At 35.6% G+C, this 16,628-nt stretch overlaps 1 protein-coding gene across 1 annotated transcript in view; it reads right to left on the bottom strand.

The window, feature by feature from the left end:
* Window positions 1-3,897: 3,897 nt before the first annotated feature.
* Window positions 3,898-16,628, bottom strand: part of LOC149779080 (uncharacterized) — a 43,734-nt gene continuing 31,003 nt past the window's right edge. The window contains exons 8-11 of the mRNA XM_089938559.1: window positions 9,137-9,249; window positions 8,647-8,715; window positions 5,105-5,285; window positions 3,898-4,180 (exon numbers count right to left, since the gene is read on the bottom strand). Coding sequence (XP_089794685.1) covers window positions 4,116-4,180; window positions 5,105-5,285; window positions 8,647-8,715; window positions 9,137-9,249 — 428 coding nt within the window. The 3' untranslated portion in view covers window positions 3,898-4,115. The remainder of the gene's footprint in view (window positions 4,181-5,104; window positions 5,286-8,646; window positions 8,716-9,136; window positions 9,250-16,628) is intronic.

Genomic DNA, 16,628 nt, shown 5'->3' with positions numbered 1-16,628 from the left:
TTTGTATATCCTTGCTGCAGTCCCATTAAAAGGGCAACTACCTTCAAATCACTACAGAGGTGCCAGCTGTACTTGTTATACTCAATGGAATTCAGTAGCTGCCTTAAGTTATCGTATGTCTCTTTCATGTGGACAGCATACGCTACTGGAATAGATGGAAGAATGTTTCCATTGTGCAAAAGCACAGCCTTGAGACTCAGTTTCGAAGAGCCCACAAATAGTCTCCATTCTTGTGGGTCATGAGTGATTTTTAAAGCATTCATGAGGCCCTCAATATCGGAACAGAATATCAGATTACTTTCCTTTCTGAAGAAAGGCTCCAATTGCTGGTGGCGCTTTCGATATGCAGTAATTGTGACATCTTCTTCTAGAAGATTCCATTGTTGGAGTCTTGATCCTAGCAATTCTGCCTTGTTCTTTGATAAGTCCAAATCACGAATCAGGTCATTTAGTTGTTCCTGTGTTATTCTGTGTGGGGTTGATGATGCACCACAGTGAAAATCTGGATCACTGCATGCTGATGGACCAGGAGAAGAACAGGTCGACTCACCTTTGTCTTCGTCAGATGAATCAAGAGAATATTCTGCTGGAGGTTCTGGAATAGGAAGTCCCTCACCATGTGGAACTGGTCTCAATGCAGACGGAATGTTTGGGTAGACTATTCTCGACTTCTTTCGCTTCGTTATTCCGCCGGAAAGAGGAGGAACCAAGCAGAAGTAACAGTCATTTAGGTGGTTGCTTGGCTCTCTCCACACCATTGGGACTGCAAACGGCATTGATGACCTTTTGCAATTCAACCACTGTGAAAGCTGTGTTGTACATGTAGCACAGCATATATGCGGAGCCCAAGGCTTGTCTTGGTCACCAACCTTGCATCCGAAGTAAAGATGATATGCCTTCTTCACTTGAGAATTGATACTTTTCTTCTGGTTGGCAAATGTCACTTCCCCACAAATATAGCAAAAATTGTCCGCGGTATTAACACACTTTCGAGGCATTACTGTTCTTTATTGTACGTAAATGGATAAAATAATAAGTTTTATGTAACAGTAGCTTGAACTGTCTCGCACAACGTCTAAAATATTTTAAATGCTGAACCTATCTGATTGGGCTTTATATAGTACACTGCTTACGTCAGCTTCAGCAGCCGCCTGGCATTAGTATAATAGGCCTACACATGTATAGTACACTGCTGACGTCAACTTACTTCAGCAGCCGCATGGCATTAGTATTGCATTGCATCAGAAAATGATGCAATCAACTGTGGATGATGTGAGCATGATGGTATTATGCAATGTTACATCATTATTCCGGATGTTGCTGCAGTCCTACTGGAGAAATTTACACAGTGAAACATAGAAAATGAGGTATATGAATATCTTCAAAACGAGAGCCAATACAAATTTTTCACGGTTATATTCGTGTTCGGCACACCAAAATACTACAGATTAGGGCCTTTTCAAGTCAGTAATGATTTCACTGTTGACCAGTGTTATCTTCAATGCAACTTCAGAAACTCCAAATGAGTCAAATGCCATTGGATTTCCTTGTTGTCTGCCTACTCTGGTATTTCCCTGAAGCGCATCAAATATATGTCCTGGAGCTGACACCCCCTGCTGTGATGCTATTTGCTACGTGAACAAACCAGCGGCATTAACGGGGACATTATATGCAGTTGTTGTAAACCATGATAACATCGATTTCCCACAAATGTTCATAAAAGAAAGTAATATCTGTTCTTCAGCAAGCGATGGATTCATTATTGGCATCCACAGTGACAGTTTTGTTAGCGTTACTTTACCATCATCATCTCGAGCAGGATGCCATATTGCATCGCTGTCGGTGGATCTTCTAACAAGTACTACTGTGTGCTTGGCGCCGAATATAACTTTTCTGACTACCTGCAGAATCCAAAAATATGAGTCAATGGAAACGCGTATGAAAACTCTTCATTGTCGTTCAACATTCTTCTGAGTGCAGCAAACCCCATGTTGTAACTTTCATTCATTGATCCAACTTCGGTTCCACTTGCATTCATTCTTACGTTTCTGCTTTCTGGGTGATCAGACGTGTCTTTTGCAAACATCATTGTTGGACCAGCCGATCTTATGTAGTCATCGGAGTATGTTGCAAGACCAAGTATCTTTTTGTGGCAACAGCGACATTTTCAAGGCACGATTCAATATCTTTTGCATCAATCGAGTATGTGGCTCTGTTAAATAACGCCACTATACCAATTATTAACACAACCAACCCGATCGCTAGCTTCGTATGCTGTATCATCTGCTTTTGTGAGTCTACCTTCAACTTCAATAGATGCCTCAGAGGGTAGGAAATATTTGCTAGTATCCTGAACTTGTACTTCAATCCTTCCACGTGCGTCTGGTGTGCGTGCATTATAAGAATACTACTGATAATCACGCACAAACTCATCTTTTGGAACTGGTGCGTCCATGTCAAATGCTGTGTCAGATATACGCTTGAACATTTTTATAACAGTTGTTATCGTCTAACACTAAGACCACTTCCTGCTATCAGACTTGCAGTTATATTTTTTTCTATTTCCTTGGCGGAAGGTACACCATCCAACACTACTAATTTTTGATTTGCAGCCTGATTTATTATTTCACTGACATTCGCGGGCATTTTTTCTGGTTGTTGCTGAAATACCTTTCGTCTACGTATTAATCGTGATATTCTGTCTTTGATTGCTGTGAACGATTTACCAGCAACGTCACTGATTGCAGACGGAGCTTTTTCACGAATAACATTAATGGCTTTCATTGATAATTGTTTTGCGATTGGCCATGCTTTTGGAGCTATCCTTGTAAATAATCCCTAAACAACATCGCCAAGTCCATCCCTGTAATACGCGCTGTAAACTTGTAATCGTGAGTTTACTACTCTACTAGATATATAATCACCGTTCGCCAAGAGGCGATGGGCGATGTTGCTACCATTATGCCAATAATTGTGTGTATGAAGAGACTGAATGCTTAGAATATACTTGTTTTCATTGAAAACAGAATTGTCTATTGAAAAATACTATTATGTGTGGACAAGGCGCATAATATAAATTGTATGAATGACGATGATTAATCCTACTTGATATTTTACAAAGCTACATAACTGATGTTTCGGCCCAACAGAACATAACAATCGGTCGGAGAGAGAGAGAGACAGAGAGAGAGAGAGAGAGAGAGACAGAGAGAGAGAGACAGAGACAGAGGAATGTCGATATTTTACCATTTCCAACAAACTGTGGAAAGACGAGGATGAATCAGTTAACACACAGGAACATTATTAGTCACTAGAATTTTTACATAGACAAATAATTTAATATTTCAGGAAATCGCTTTTAGTTCTTGCAAATCAGCAATGTCCCCCCTTTTAAAGGAAAACGCATTCTTTTATAATAATATTCACAAACATGTATCCTTTTTGATGACGGTATTAAACGAACGAGAGCCTGTCTGTAAACATGTCTGCAGATTGCGCTTTCACTTAGTACACATCAATTTCATTCGCAGTATGACAAAACAAATTGATTGTTATGCGAACATTGTATGTTGCATTCGTGTTGATTTGACTAAAAAGGGGTCATTTTCAGGCTACCGATTTGCAGATACTGATACCCTGATCAAAATGTGAATGAATTAATGCGCGATCGAAAAAAAAAGATTCTGTAAGAATGAAAATATGTAATGCATTTCTGACAGGATATCCATTATTACGATATTTATGTAAATACAATGTTTTAATGAATTTAGAAGTTTTATATACATGACTATATGCCTATGTTTGTACATATGAACTACAGATTTCTTTCATTTCATTAGTCTGCAACAATCATTGTTGAGAATGACTACGTCTCTCAGTGTCATTTATGAACAACAATTCTTTAATTTCAATGTTATTTATTCGTAATACTTCTTTCAGTACGATATTTGTTTTCTGTTACATATTTTATAAGATACAAATAAAATAGTGTACACTGTATCTGATGAATTCAGCTGGTCTCTCAAAAGTAAACAGTCTGTTTGATATACTGCATTTATGTCATCATTACGTCATCAGGCAAAATAACTGGAAACGTTGTTCTCGTCCCATGCACCTTATTGTATGAGCCTTAGGGAGGTGTAGTTAAATCTGTTTTCTTTGGCAAATGTGACAAGTCTTCCTGCAATAATAATAATACAATCTATAATTAAGTGTAAGTCAAATATTGTTAATACACAATTTATTATTTTGTTATGATTGTATTGCAATCATATAATACTAATTCATGTAAATAACAAGGGGAAAACTGTTGATAATGAATTTATAGTAACCTTCCTGACCCTGCTTCTGGTAATGGTACAACTATTATTACTGCTACTACTACCACTACTAATATCATTAATAAAAAAACAAGTACAGAAATAATAATGCTAATAATAATAATAATGATAATAATAATAATAATATTATTATTATTATTATTAATATGTAGTAGTAGTAGTAGTAGTAGGGGCACAATGCAACTATTGCAACGACGATATCAATGCCATTTTAAGTTAAAGTCGAAGCTAAATGAACGATGGACAACAATTGTGAAATAGTATCTGAAATTATAATTACCCTTATTGAGGATAACAACATTGGCCCCTCTCTATACGTGCCTATCCATCTAATTAACAACCAACATATTTTCAGACGTATACATATACTTCTGCACAAGTATAATAAAAAGATTCCGATGTAAGAAGGTTCCTGCGTATGTGAGAAGAGAAAATATTTGTATGCTACCTGAATGCAATTTACAATAGACATTTCAAAATCTGGTATACGATTTTTAAGCGTACTGAAAATCTGAGCTGAGTTGGGATACGTGCCTTAGAAAACCATGAAGGGGATATACACTCTTTCATGCTATTTGGTAGGGGATATACACGTGTCCATGCTATTTGGTATTGGACAGGATGAACTGACAAGACGGCTGTATTGGTGATCTTTAGTTTTACACATGCTTAAATGGTAAGTAAGCCAAGCTGTCTTCAAATTTCAATGTAGTAGAAAGACAGCAATTAGCACTTCCTCTTACATTCGCCTTATTGGTACTTACTTCTCACTGACTCACAACTAGCGTCATTGCAGAAATCATCTCCACAGCAAATATTGCAAATGTTTGTTTGCCTTTTTCTTCCTATAATGTGCAAGGTACCCATACCAGCAAGTTGCATTATATCAACGCCAGTGTGGACGCCTTGTAACTCTAGGTTTGCGATTGTGCTTATTTGACATTGCTGAAAATGAGAATTCAGAGCATATAGTGAACTGGCCTTATATCGGTTCATAAATTTGTCGTGTCGCATTATGTAAAATCACAGAATGTCAAAGTATCTTACGAAGTATCATATGTCAGTTGGCAAGCTTCAATCAGCTAGTGCATACAACGATAACAGAATTTTGTAATATTGAGCCATATCGTAGTATTATTGAAATGTCTCTTTCGTTTATAACTAGACAATCTCTATAATAAGGGACAGTGTCGTGTTACTCAGCAAGCTCTACACGAGCTTACAGTGCCTCGTTTTTAGGACCTTAATTTAAACTTAGAAACGTTTTACAAATATACACGATCATTTAATATCAAAATTTCAAATGGATCATTCAACCATAAAGACATTTATGTGAATATTTCACTGAAAGTAAAGATCTTTGGTACAGGATGTATGCATTGTTTTTAAAGCGTAAAGATATTTTATGGCAAGCATATTAAAACACGTGAAATATATTAGTAGACCATCACATAATGAACCCATTGCCACACGCTACAAGATGTCTTTTATATATAGTCTGCTTAGTATCTTCACGTTTATACATAATGTTTGTTTGCAATGGCATATGGCTACCATCCTTAAAAATAAATAAATAAAAAAAATAATATTTCTTTCCTATTCTAGTTTGAAACAAGATTGTATTACCATCAAAGGCATGTGTGCTTCTTGTGGAAGATAAATTATATACAAGTGATGTTGACGCACCCTTGATTATGGTTGTTGTTAGAAAGCATTCAAACTACCATTAAATTACTGACAAAACATTTTGAAGATGAATTCAAAGTGATTATCTGTCTCCAGTCTATTACAATATTATAAATTTGATGGTACACAATATAACTTCGATTTTAGCAAATATAGTTTGAAACAATATGTTTATTAAGCCGACCACTCAACAGTTCCAGTTCGGTTTTGAGCTTATATGTTCCTTGAATATAACTGTAAATTACAAAGTAACTATATATTCAAATTTCCATATAACTCGTGTTTCAGATTTGTTTTATTTTAATTTTAAAAACATTCGAGAGGAATCATCGTGAAGTTGTCACATCTTTCATCAATTAATCATTTGTTTCAATGTAATTGCAATTATTTTCTACCTTGATCAGATACTCGGATCAAATAATATTAATGTTTAATTCACAGCTCCAAGTTGGCTATTTTATAATCACGCCATCCTTATTAATGCAGCTTATTATTACCTATGTAACGATATATTATTCCACCGTCTATTTTAACTAACAAGGATATAAAGGTAATACAATTAATTATCATTACTGTAATATAAAATGATCCAGATTATGGTAAGGATATGGCACTCAAAGGCATCTACTGAAATTATCTGCAGTTAAGCATGAGGAGTATTTTGCATCATTAGCTACGTTATGATATTTCAAACGGTATACCAGTTTTAAGGCCTGTCAAGACAGAGATAAAATCGTTATTAAACAAGTACAGTTCTGACCAAATTTAAATAACTATAACTATCTCAAGTGGGTAATGATATATTATTAAATTTATGAAACAAGTAGAATTACGTCCACCTTGTACTAGTCTTTGTATATTATATTTAGTATTAAATCATCGCCCGTTAGAAATTACGTTTATTACGGTGGTTTGATTATAATGTAAATAGTTTGGAGAGAAAGGAGAAGAAATACTTTCTGACTCAAATATTTTAATTTCAATTGTTGCGCGTAAAGAATAATCCAAGATTCTAGTAGACTTAATAATACACAATTCTATAACCAGGAACATTCTAAAGCATATATCTGGTTGATATTATATTTCAAACAGTATCGTTTTTCCAAATAAATAAATCATTTTACATGGACATCATTTTTTAACCCGGTATGACTACGGAAAATTACATGTGATGTCTGATACTCTGACTCGGGCCAGGATGGACGAGCTGTATATATCATGATAACGTTTTCAATGTTAACACCTAAGATGTGTCACGTTCACTACTAAGTATTCAAGTTGATGAATATTCCCGTGTGAAGATGATTACTACAAACAGGTATTCTATATTTAATGCAATGTGTGTGGGACAGAATGTTTGCTATATTTTTTCTGAACATTAGCATAGAAAGACCGATTTTGAGCCGGAATTTCATCACATGACAATAAGCATTAGTTTATTTCAGATATTTTAACACGTGCAAATGCTGCAGCTGGATAACTTTCTGTCCTAACAGTTTAGGTACACATTACTCCGTATACATATTTGATTTAGTTTACTTTTATCTGTAAGCATTTACTCCACACTTGCCACAGTGTGGATTTCCGTTTTACATACATCCATCATCCTTCTATACATTGACCCATACTTGTTGTTTTATCTGTAACGAAACCATGTGGGGTAAATTGAACACATTCCTGCAAACGTGACCATTTCTCACAACGCTCTTTGAATAATCGATTTGACATATAGTTGGCATGATGTTTATAGCAACAGTAAAACATGCAGTTACAGAAGGCGATGTAAGTTTAAACAAATTCCCCACGATCGCAGCTGATCAATCAAGAGAATAATGTGCAGGACTTTCATCGGTTTATATGAACCAATAAGAATCACATAAAATGATATATTCGCATGTTGTCACATCACAAATATTAATCTGCACATAATATATGTAAGGTCAGTGCGGGATTACCAAATAGGTAGATTAGGTACCGGTCTAGAGGCCCCGCGACAACGGACCAAAATAATATTTGTAAAACGTATTAGGAGATAATTTGCGAAGGTCTCCCCAAGATTTCGACTGCCTAAGGGCTTAAGGGTCTCCACAGGGTTTAATCCTGCATTGTGTAAGGTATACCGACTACGTGATAAATCATCATGTATAATGTCAATTATTTTTGGATATAAATTTGACAGAGTCTAATCCTATAAACAGTACTCCAGCCTAAAATTTTGTAAAATATTAGTCTTTAAAAGGTAACTTACTATGTCATTTCACCAGCAATACGCTTTAAATCATGGGTTTAGTGTTACCGTGCAATGAAGAAATCTTTAAGGTTAATTTCCATTTGTTATAGATCAGAAGCGATTTAATTTTAACGAGAATTCAATCAATAAGTCTACTGGATGTTCACATGTATCAACTTTGAAACAGCACTATTTTGCAAATTGGTACATATCTGAAACAATAATTGACAGCATCACTACGAAATTAGCTTCATTATTTCCAGCTAAATGGATTGACAATACATAAATCATATAAATGTATCAAAAGATCATTAAGTATTTCCATACTAGACGCCTGTCTGAACAATATACACATGTAAATAAATGCGATACAATTATACAATTACTCACCAGCAACTGCTTGCAACCAAACTCATACTTAGTGACCCCAACTGCATTTTTGGTTGTCACACTACAAACCTTAATAAATATAAAATGACGTTACACAGCATTATAAAATGTTAGATATTGAGACAACAAACAAGATATATTTACATTATGTAACTTTGGGGGTACAACTAGCAGAATTAATAACTAAGGCACAATTATTTACACGGATAACTTATCTGACGGTAAAATAATTAGAAGTTTATATACAATGAGCTTAGCAAGAATCATTGACAATATGTGAATATCTTAACCTCGTTTTCAATGTGTTTCTCACTTTTAATATAAAATGTAATTTGCAAGCGTACGCATCTGTTTTCTCCTCTCGTTGTTCTATGATCAGTTGTTTAATAAATCAAAAAATCAACGTGTTTCTCTGTTAAGTCTAACATGCTGTGGTTCTGTTGACTTTTAGCTTGTCTGCATCCTTACATATCGCCATGTATGTATTTACCTCCTCGTCCCCACATACTTTTGTAACTCGGCATTGTAATGGATCAGTGACTGCACCTTGCCTTGCGTCTGCCCATTGTCCACAATAATAACACTGTCTTCTGTGATAGCTGGCTATAATATAACATGAGCCATTACATAACACTCGTTTGGTCACACAATATATTGTGCTTAGAAAAGAACACAAGTTGAGCTAAAGGTGCAACATTCGTAATGATAAAATTTCAGTAATGTTCAAGGAGAAATTATAATAAAATTATAATCTAGATTATTGAAAACTGAAGAAGAACGAAAACTGTGGATGACATTCCCAAAATAGAAACAAATGCAAAACTACCTCCTAACAAAATCTTTACTTCAGTTTACTAAGCAGCATGGGTTTATGAAAGATCAACAAATGAATGAACATATGATAAATTATTTCCCTTTGCACATATTACAGTTTCATAGAATTACATAATAAATATATTGGTAAGTTTCCCTGGCTTACCGTTTGTGTTGGTGAACATTAAACTGGCTAAATAACGTCCGTCTTTATCCAATATTCTTTAAACCGCAGAAATCAAAACATCAGTAAGTTGATTATGCTAATGTCTGACTTGCACCTAACATACAAAGCTAGCAGAGAAACCTGATCATCAACAACAAAACAGTGATGTTGCTCAATAATTAAATGTATTTTGTTAGATGGTAGATCTGACAAACAAAATGAAATGCTTTAACGCGAAAACAATGATCCAAGTTGTAAAATTTTTGACGCTATACAGACACTATGTTTCTATGGCTTCCAAGTCTTTATTATTCATATAAATTCTCTGAGTAGGTTGCCTCTTAATTTCCCGTATAAACTAATACGTTCAAAATAAATTAATATACCTAGCCTTGATTACTTCTAGAAAGGCCATATAGATGAAGGATAATTATGTCTCCTATTATCAAGACTTATCATCCTCCTACAAGGATGTCTGTACCAATTATATGTTCTGAGTTGGTTTCAAAACACAAAACCGATGAAACTAACTGCTGATTTAATTTGAATATATGTAGATATAAGTATTAAACATTCTTAATGATTTTGTTTTCGTTTGGAAATATATGCCAAAGTCAGTCATGTTTTGACTGGACATATGATATCCATAGACAAAATGCAAGAGTTAATAGCATGGTCGAATATTTCGTCTAATAAGGTAAGTAGCAGAAAGGTGAACAGACCTTTTGCTGAAACCTCATTTATAAAAACTACGACCTCATACGAAAAAAATAAAAAATATGAGGTCACTAACCCTAAACCAAAGCCTCTAACTTCACCCAGAGTTTGTCTAATTGGGTTAGTTTATTTAGTTTTTTATTATTTTCGTTAGTGTTTCTAAATTTGTATGTTTTTGTTTACCGCAGCACGTTTTATTAAGGTCGCACCCTCTCTATTGCTATAATTAAATCATTATTATATCAATAATGGCACCAGCTATGGAGTCTTGTACTGCTAGATTAGCTAGAGAAAGATTAGAAGCAATTAAAAAATTTCTTCCTTATGTGATTCTGTCAGACAAAAACTAAAAGAACGTCAAAAATCTCAAGTTGAATTTGCAGAAGGTTCAGAACAATTATTTAAACCAATTGTCGAACCAACAAAGACAATTGTTACGCAACCGAGGCAACACAAAGAGCTCTTGAAACATTAGCTGTTCATATTGCTGGCCGTCTTCAAGCAGCTCAACCACCACCAGCAATCTCCTCAACAACAACCTGAAGTTCACCCACCCACAACCTCTGCCAAGAGTCGGAACCAAGATAATAGATAAATTTACGCCAGGATGTATTGCGGATATCGAAAACCCAGACAAAGTAATTAATATCGCCACGTTTGGATATCGTGAAAGAGAAAAATATGTAAAACACGAATATATTAATACTTTAAAAGCTACCGATTGGATTAAGGATGCATATCGTGTCGCTACTACTACTCCAATCTAAGGAAGATATGTATAATTTTGAGGTCTTTGAAAATAAAGTAGGTGAGTGTATTAAAGAAACAAAATTAGATAGAAGACAAAAGGGAAAATAAATAAAGCAGCAACTTAAAAAAGCAGAAGTAGAAAGATCACCCTTAAGATTATGGGAGAAAGGCGGATAAAACAATAAATGAGGAAGATGGGGCAACTGAAAGTGTTTTTTTCTACTCAGGGAAGTGGTCTAATTACTTGTCCTGATATTTTTCTTGCCGATGTTGACGACTAGAAATTCTGATCGGAGGAAAACGCGCAGGAAATAATTATCCAGAAGTTATTAGTGAAATATCTGATATTCTGTCGAATATTATTTGCAGGCAATGTTATGAATCGCAACATGTATCACTATATTATTAATGAAATCACTGATTATTATCACAGCGACTGAAACGATTAATTAATAAGAATGTAATATAAAAATGATTATACACACTGCTCAACGTAATAGTTAGGGTAGTAAATTGACAACTTACAAAGCGATTTAGGGAGATGGACTCGGTTATGTTGTTATGGGTTTATTCAGAAGGATGGCTCCAAAACCAATACCGATTGCGAAACAATTAGGGATGAAGGCTATTGAGGCTGTTCGTGATAAAGTTATTAGTGCTACTGGTAATGTTGCCGGTAAAGCATTTGCATCGATCAAACAATGATTATCTCGATTAGTACGAAGAAAACCATAACTAGTAAAATTACCCAGTACTGGAGTTATGCCTACAAATATAAGGAAAAAATAAATCAAGCTTCAAATGAAAAACTAGCAGAGTTGGCTGATATACCTCAGTTTGAAAAAGAAAAAGATATAACGGCAAATGTAATAAAATATTCAAACTTTATCCGGTCAGATTAAAAAGCTTTAGTCAGTTTAGTGAAAAACTGCGGAATAAAAATATCTGTAAAACAAGATCATATTACAGGTGGTCAAAATAAACTATCATTGTCAGTACGTCAACTCAGAGATTTTAATAGCGCCTAACAATAAAATAAACAGACGTTAAACGCAATATTTCTGCTGGTACGTTTACAAACGCAATTAAAACAGGTGGTATATGTCCACTTTTTGCCGCTTTACCGGCATTAATAGTCGCTGCAGCTCTGACCATTGCAGAAACAGCTGCACTTGGTGTTTTAAGTGGTATTGCTGGACATGTTGGTAAACATATAACTGAAAAAATAACAGGAGGGAGAATAAAAAAGGGAAGTGGTCTAAGATTACCAGGAACCCCCTATCGATATGAAAAAGGTCTGGGACTTCCAGGAACATTTGATTAATTCGTCCAATGTCATATTATGATTTAATTGATGCTGCCAACTAACTGAAAATAAAAAAATTCAGATGTGTTTGTATGCGTGACCAATTACAAAAACAACCAAACAATGTTGAAACAGGAATTATTAATCTTGAAAATAGGTCTGGGCCTGATACTCATTTGGTTACATATGCATTGCTCCGCGAGGTTCTATTTATTTTAATTCATATGGACTTCTTCCGTCAATATAATTTCTAAAATGCGCCAAAAACATTTCGCTTTGGTATTCATCATTGCCAATATAAACACTAACTGATTCGCCAATATGTGGTCGTAAAGTAACACTGGTCAACAGTGAAATCATTACTGACTTGAAAAGGCCCTAATCTGTAGTATTTTGGTGTGCCGAACACGAATATAACCTTGAAAAATTTGTATTGGCTCTCGTTTTGAAGATATTCATATACCTCATTTTCTATGTTTCACTGTGTAAATTTCTCCAGTAGGACTGCAGCAACATCCGGAATAATGATGTAACATTGCATAATACCATCATGCTCACATCATCCACAGTTGATTGCATCATTTTCTGATGCAATGCAATACTAATGCCATGCGGCTGCTGAAGTAAGTTGACGTCAGCAGTGTACTATACATGTGTAGGCCTATTATACTAATGCCAGGCGGCTGCTGAAGCTGACGTAAGCAGTGTACTATATAAAGCCCAATCAGATAGGTTCAGCATTTAAAATATTTTAGACGTTGTGCGAGACAGTTCAAGCTACTGTTACATAAAACTTATTATTTTATCCATTTACGTACAATAAAGAACAGTAATGCCTCGAAAGTGTGTTAATACCGCGGACAATTTTTGCTATATTTGTGGGGAAGTGACATTTGCCAACCAGAAGAAAAGTATCAATTCTCAAGTGAAGAAGGCATATCATCTTTACTTCGGATGCAAGGCTGGTGACCAAGACAAGCCTTGGGCTCCGCATATATGCTGTGCTACATGTACAACACAGCTTTCACAGTGGTTGAATTGCAAAAGGTCATCAATGCCGTTTGCAGTCCCAATGGTGTGGAGAGAGCCAAGCAACCACCTAAATGACTGTTACTTCTGCTTGGTTCCTCCTCTTTCCGGCGGAATAACGAAGCGAAAGAAGTCGAGAATAGTCTACCCAAACATTCCGTCTGCATTGAGACCAGTTCCACATGGTGAGGGACTTCCTATTCCAGAACCTCCAGCAGAATATTCTCTTGATTCATCTGACGAAGACAAAGGTGAGTCGACCTGTTCTTCTCCTGGTCCATCAGCATGCAGTGATCCAGATTTTCACTGTGGTGCATCATCAACCCCACACAGAATAACACAGGAAGAACTAAATGACCTGATTCGTGATTTGGACTTATCAAAGAACAAGGCAGAATTGCTAGGATCAAGACTCCAACAATGGAATCTTCTAGAAGAAGATGTCACAATTACTGCATATCGAAAGCGCCACCAGCAATTGGAGCCTTTCTTCAGAAAGGAAAGTAATCTGATATTCTGTTCCGATATTGAGGGCCTCATGAATGCTTTAAAAATCACTCATGACCCACAAGAATGGAGACTATTTGTGGACTCTTCGAAACTGAGTCTCAAGGCTGTGCTTTTGCACAATGGAAACATTCTTCCATCTATTCCAGTAGCGTATGCTGTCCACATGAAAGAGACATACGATAACTTAAGGCAGCTACTGAATTCCATTGAGTATAACAAGTACAGCTGGCACCTCTGTGGTGATTTGAAGGTAGTTGCCCTTTTAATGGGACTGCAGCAAGGATATGCAAAATACATGTGTTTCTTATGCGAGTGGGATAGCCGAGCAAGGGAAATGCACTACATGAGGAAGGAATGGACTCACAGGCAGAATGTAGCCATTGGAGAGAAGAATATCCAACACCCAGCTCTGGTTGAGGCTCAGAAAATCTTGCTACCACCCCTTCACATCAAACTAGGTTTGATGAAGAACTTCGTGAAAGCCATTGACCGGACTTTGCCAGCATTCCGATACCTGCATGAAAAATTCCCTCGACTCAGCGAAGCAAAGATTAAAGAGGGAGTTTTTGTGGGTCCTCAGATTCGAGAGCTTTTCAAAGATGACCGGTTCAACAACTTGCTGGAAGGTGACGCGAAACAAGCATGGAATGCTTTTCGCCTAGTTTCTACAAACTTCCTCGGAAATGTTAGGGCAGAAAACTATAAGGAACTAGTAGAAGACATGTTGATGAAGTATAAGAAACTTGGCTGCAATATGTCTCTAAAGATTCACTTCCTTCATTCCCATTTGGATTTCTTTCCTAGCAACTGTGGTATTGTTAGTGATGAACACGGCGAACGTTTTCATCAAGATATCGCAACAATGGAACAAAGATACCAGGGAAAATGGTCCACTACAATGCTGGCTGACTACTGCTGGACACTCCTCAGAGATGCTCCCGAACAGCTGTACAAGAGACAGGCGAAGAAATCTAAGATGTAGTCAATGACTTGATTTTTTACAGGTAGGCTATTACAGTTGACCTTTTACTATTGGAATGCATTTCGTTATGTAAACATTAATTTCTTGCAGATTACAAAAAAACTACAGCCAATTTTGCAATTTGACTGTCATATTCGTGTTCAGCACATAAAAATTGATAAGAATTGACTAATTTTATTTCAGTAACATGACTTTTGTAAAAATTTGTTGTCCAGTGTAATTAATGTACTCAGCGCTATATCAAAATCAGCATTACCACCTCATAAAGTCGTGCATGATTATACAAGTAACCGTTAATCGTTTTAAACAGATCTTAGAAGTATTACGGTTGATATTTACGAAAGATCTTCCTCTATCAAGGACAAGAAAAAGAGATGATATTGATTAATCAAATTACTCGACTAAAGATGAACTTGCCGATATTATGAACCTCTCTGGCGTAGACCGAGATGAAGGTGTTATTTTTCAGGATAAATTCGGTGTATTAAAGACGAGTAATATCAAATGGAATGACATAGTTCGTAGAGGTCTCAGTGCTACTATGGATAATATTCCAGTATTTATTGACGGCGATAGAATTAGAGACTCAAATATATCAATCGCATCTATTATAAATGAAATTCAAAAGTTGTGCTAATCGTTTACAATCTACTCTTGATATAATGGCAGGTCAACTCAGAATGAATGGAAATAAAATATTTGTTTTAAGAGATCTAACATCTGATACAGATGCCGCAACAAACAAATATGTAGACACAGTAGATACAAATTTAACCACGCTGTCACGTAATTGTTGACAAATCTTCGTAGTAATGTTAAAAACATTAATGAAATCGTAGAGGAATACATTGGAAGTCAGTTGACAGGCGACGTAAAGCTCGTTGATATTAAAACAGTTATGTCAGGCATTCACACGAATAATAAACGATTAGGTCTTATAAGAGATCCTACATCATTTACAGAGCTACTCGATGAAATTAGAAAAAGACTAGAAGATGTTATAGGTGGAATTCCTGATATGGTCAAAGCATTGTTGTGATTAAAATTCTCCACGAGCAGATTATCAGCGTGGTATATACAGTAGCATCTGACCAAGCATTATGATCACCACTCAATAAAACCATTAAAAATCGCGCTGAGGTTACTGCTATATACAAGCTCTCGGTATTTAATGTTGTAACATTTATAATATCTAAAGCAATTTCACAGTGTTATCCACTATCCCCGTCAGGTGGATCGCCTGAATCTATGTTATGATTTTAGAAAATATTTACTGTGGAACCCGAGAAAAAAAATCGGCTTCATTTATTATTGGTGTCTTGAATTAGTAGCTAAATTCCAACCTAATGAAAATATAATGAGTATTCCGATTAACAATCAATGTTTTATATACGATAAAGAACATGAATGACAAACAAAATTAAACAATATCGAAACAATATCGCAGACGTGTAGTTATCTTTGACATATTATTTATTCAGTGTCTGCTGTTAATGCTGGAAACGGTGTATTGTTAACAACAATAACATTGACGACACCAGCAGTTGTAACAATTTGTATTTCAGCTTGGACAACGATTGCCGGTATGCTTAATATCATTGAAAAAATAATATGCATGAATATATAATTAAATTACATACAACGACGTTAGCATAACGATGTTAGCATACTCTAAATTATACTCTTTATTATCAACAATTCTTCGTGAC

This window comes from Sinohyriopsis cumingii, chromosome 17 (genome assembly GCF_028554795.1).
Source record: "Sinohyriopsis cumingii isolate HCF-2022 chromosome 17, ASM2855479v2, whole genome shotgun sequence".
In the NCBI taxonomy this organism is placed as follows: Eukaryota; Metazoa; Mollusca; class Bivalvia; order Unionida; family Unionidae; genus Sinohyriopsis; species Sinohyriopsis cumingii.
The sequence above is the reverse complement of the archived record's forward strand: the minus strand, read 5'-3'. Positions and strand labels throughout refer to the sequence as shown.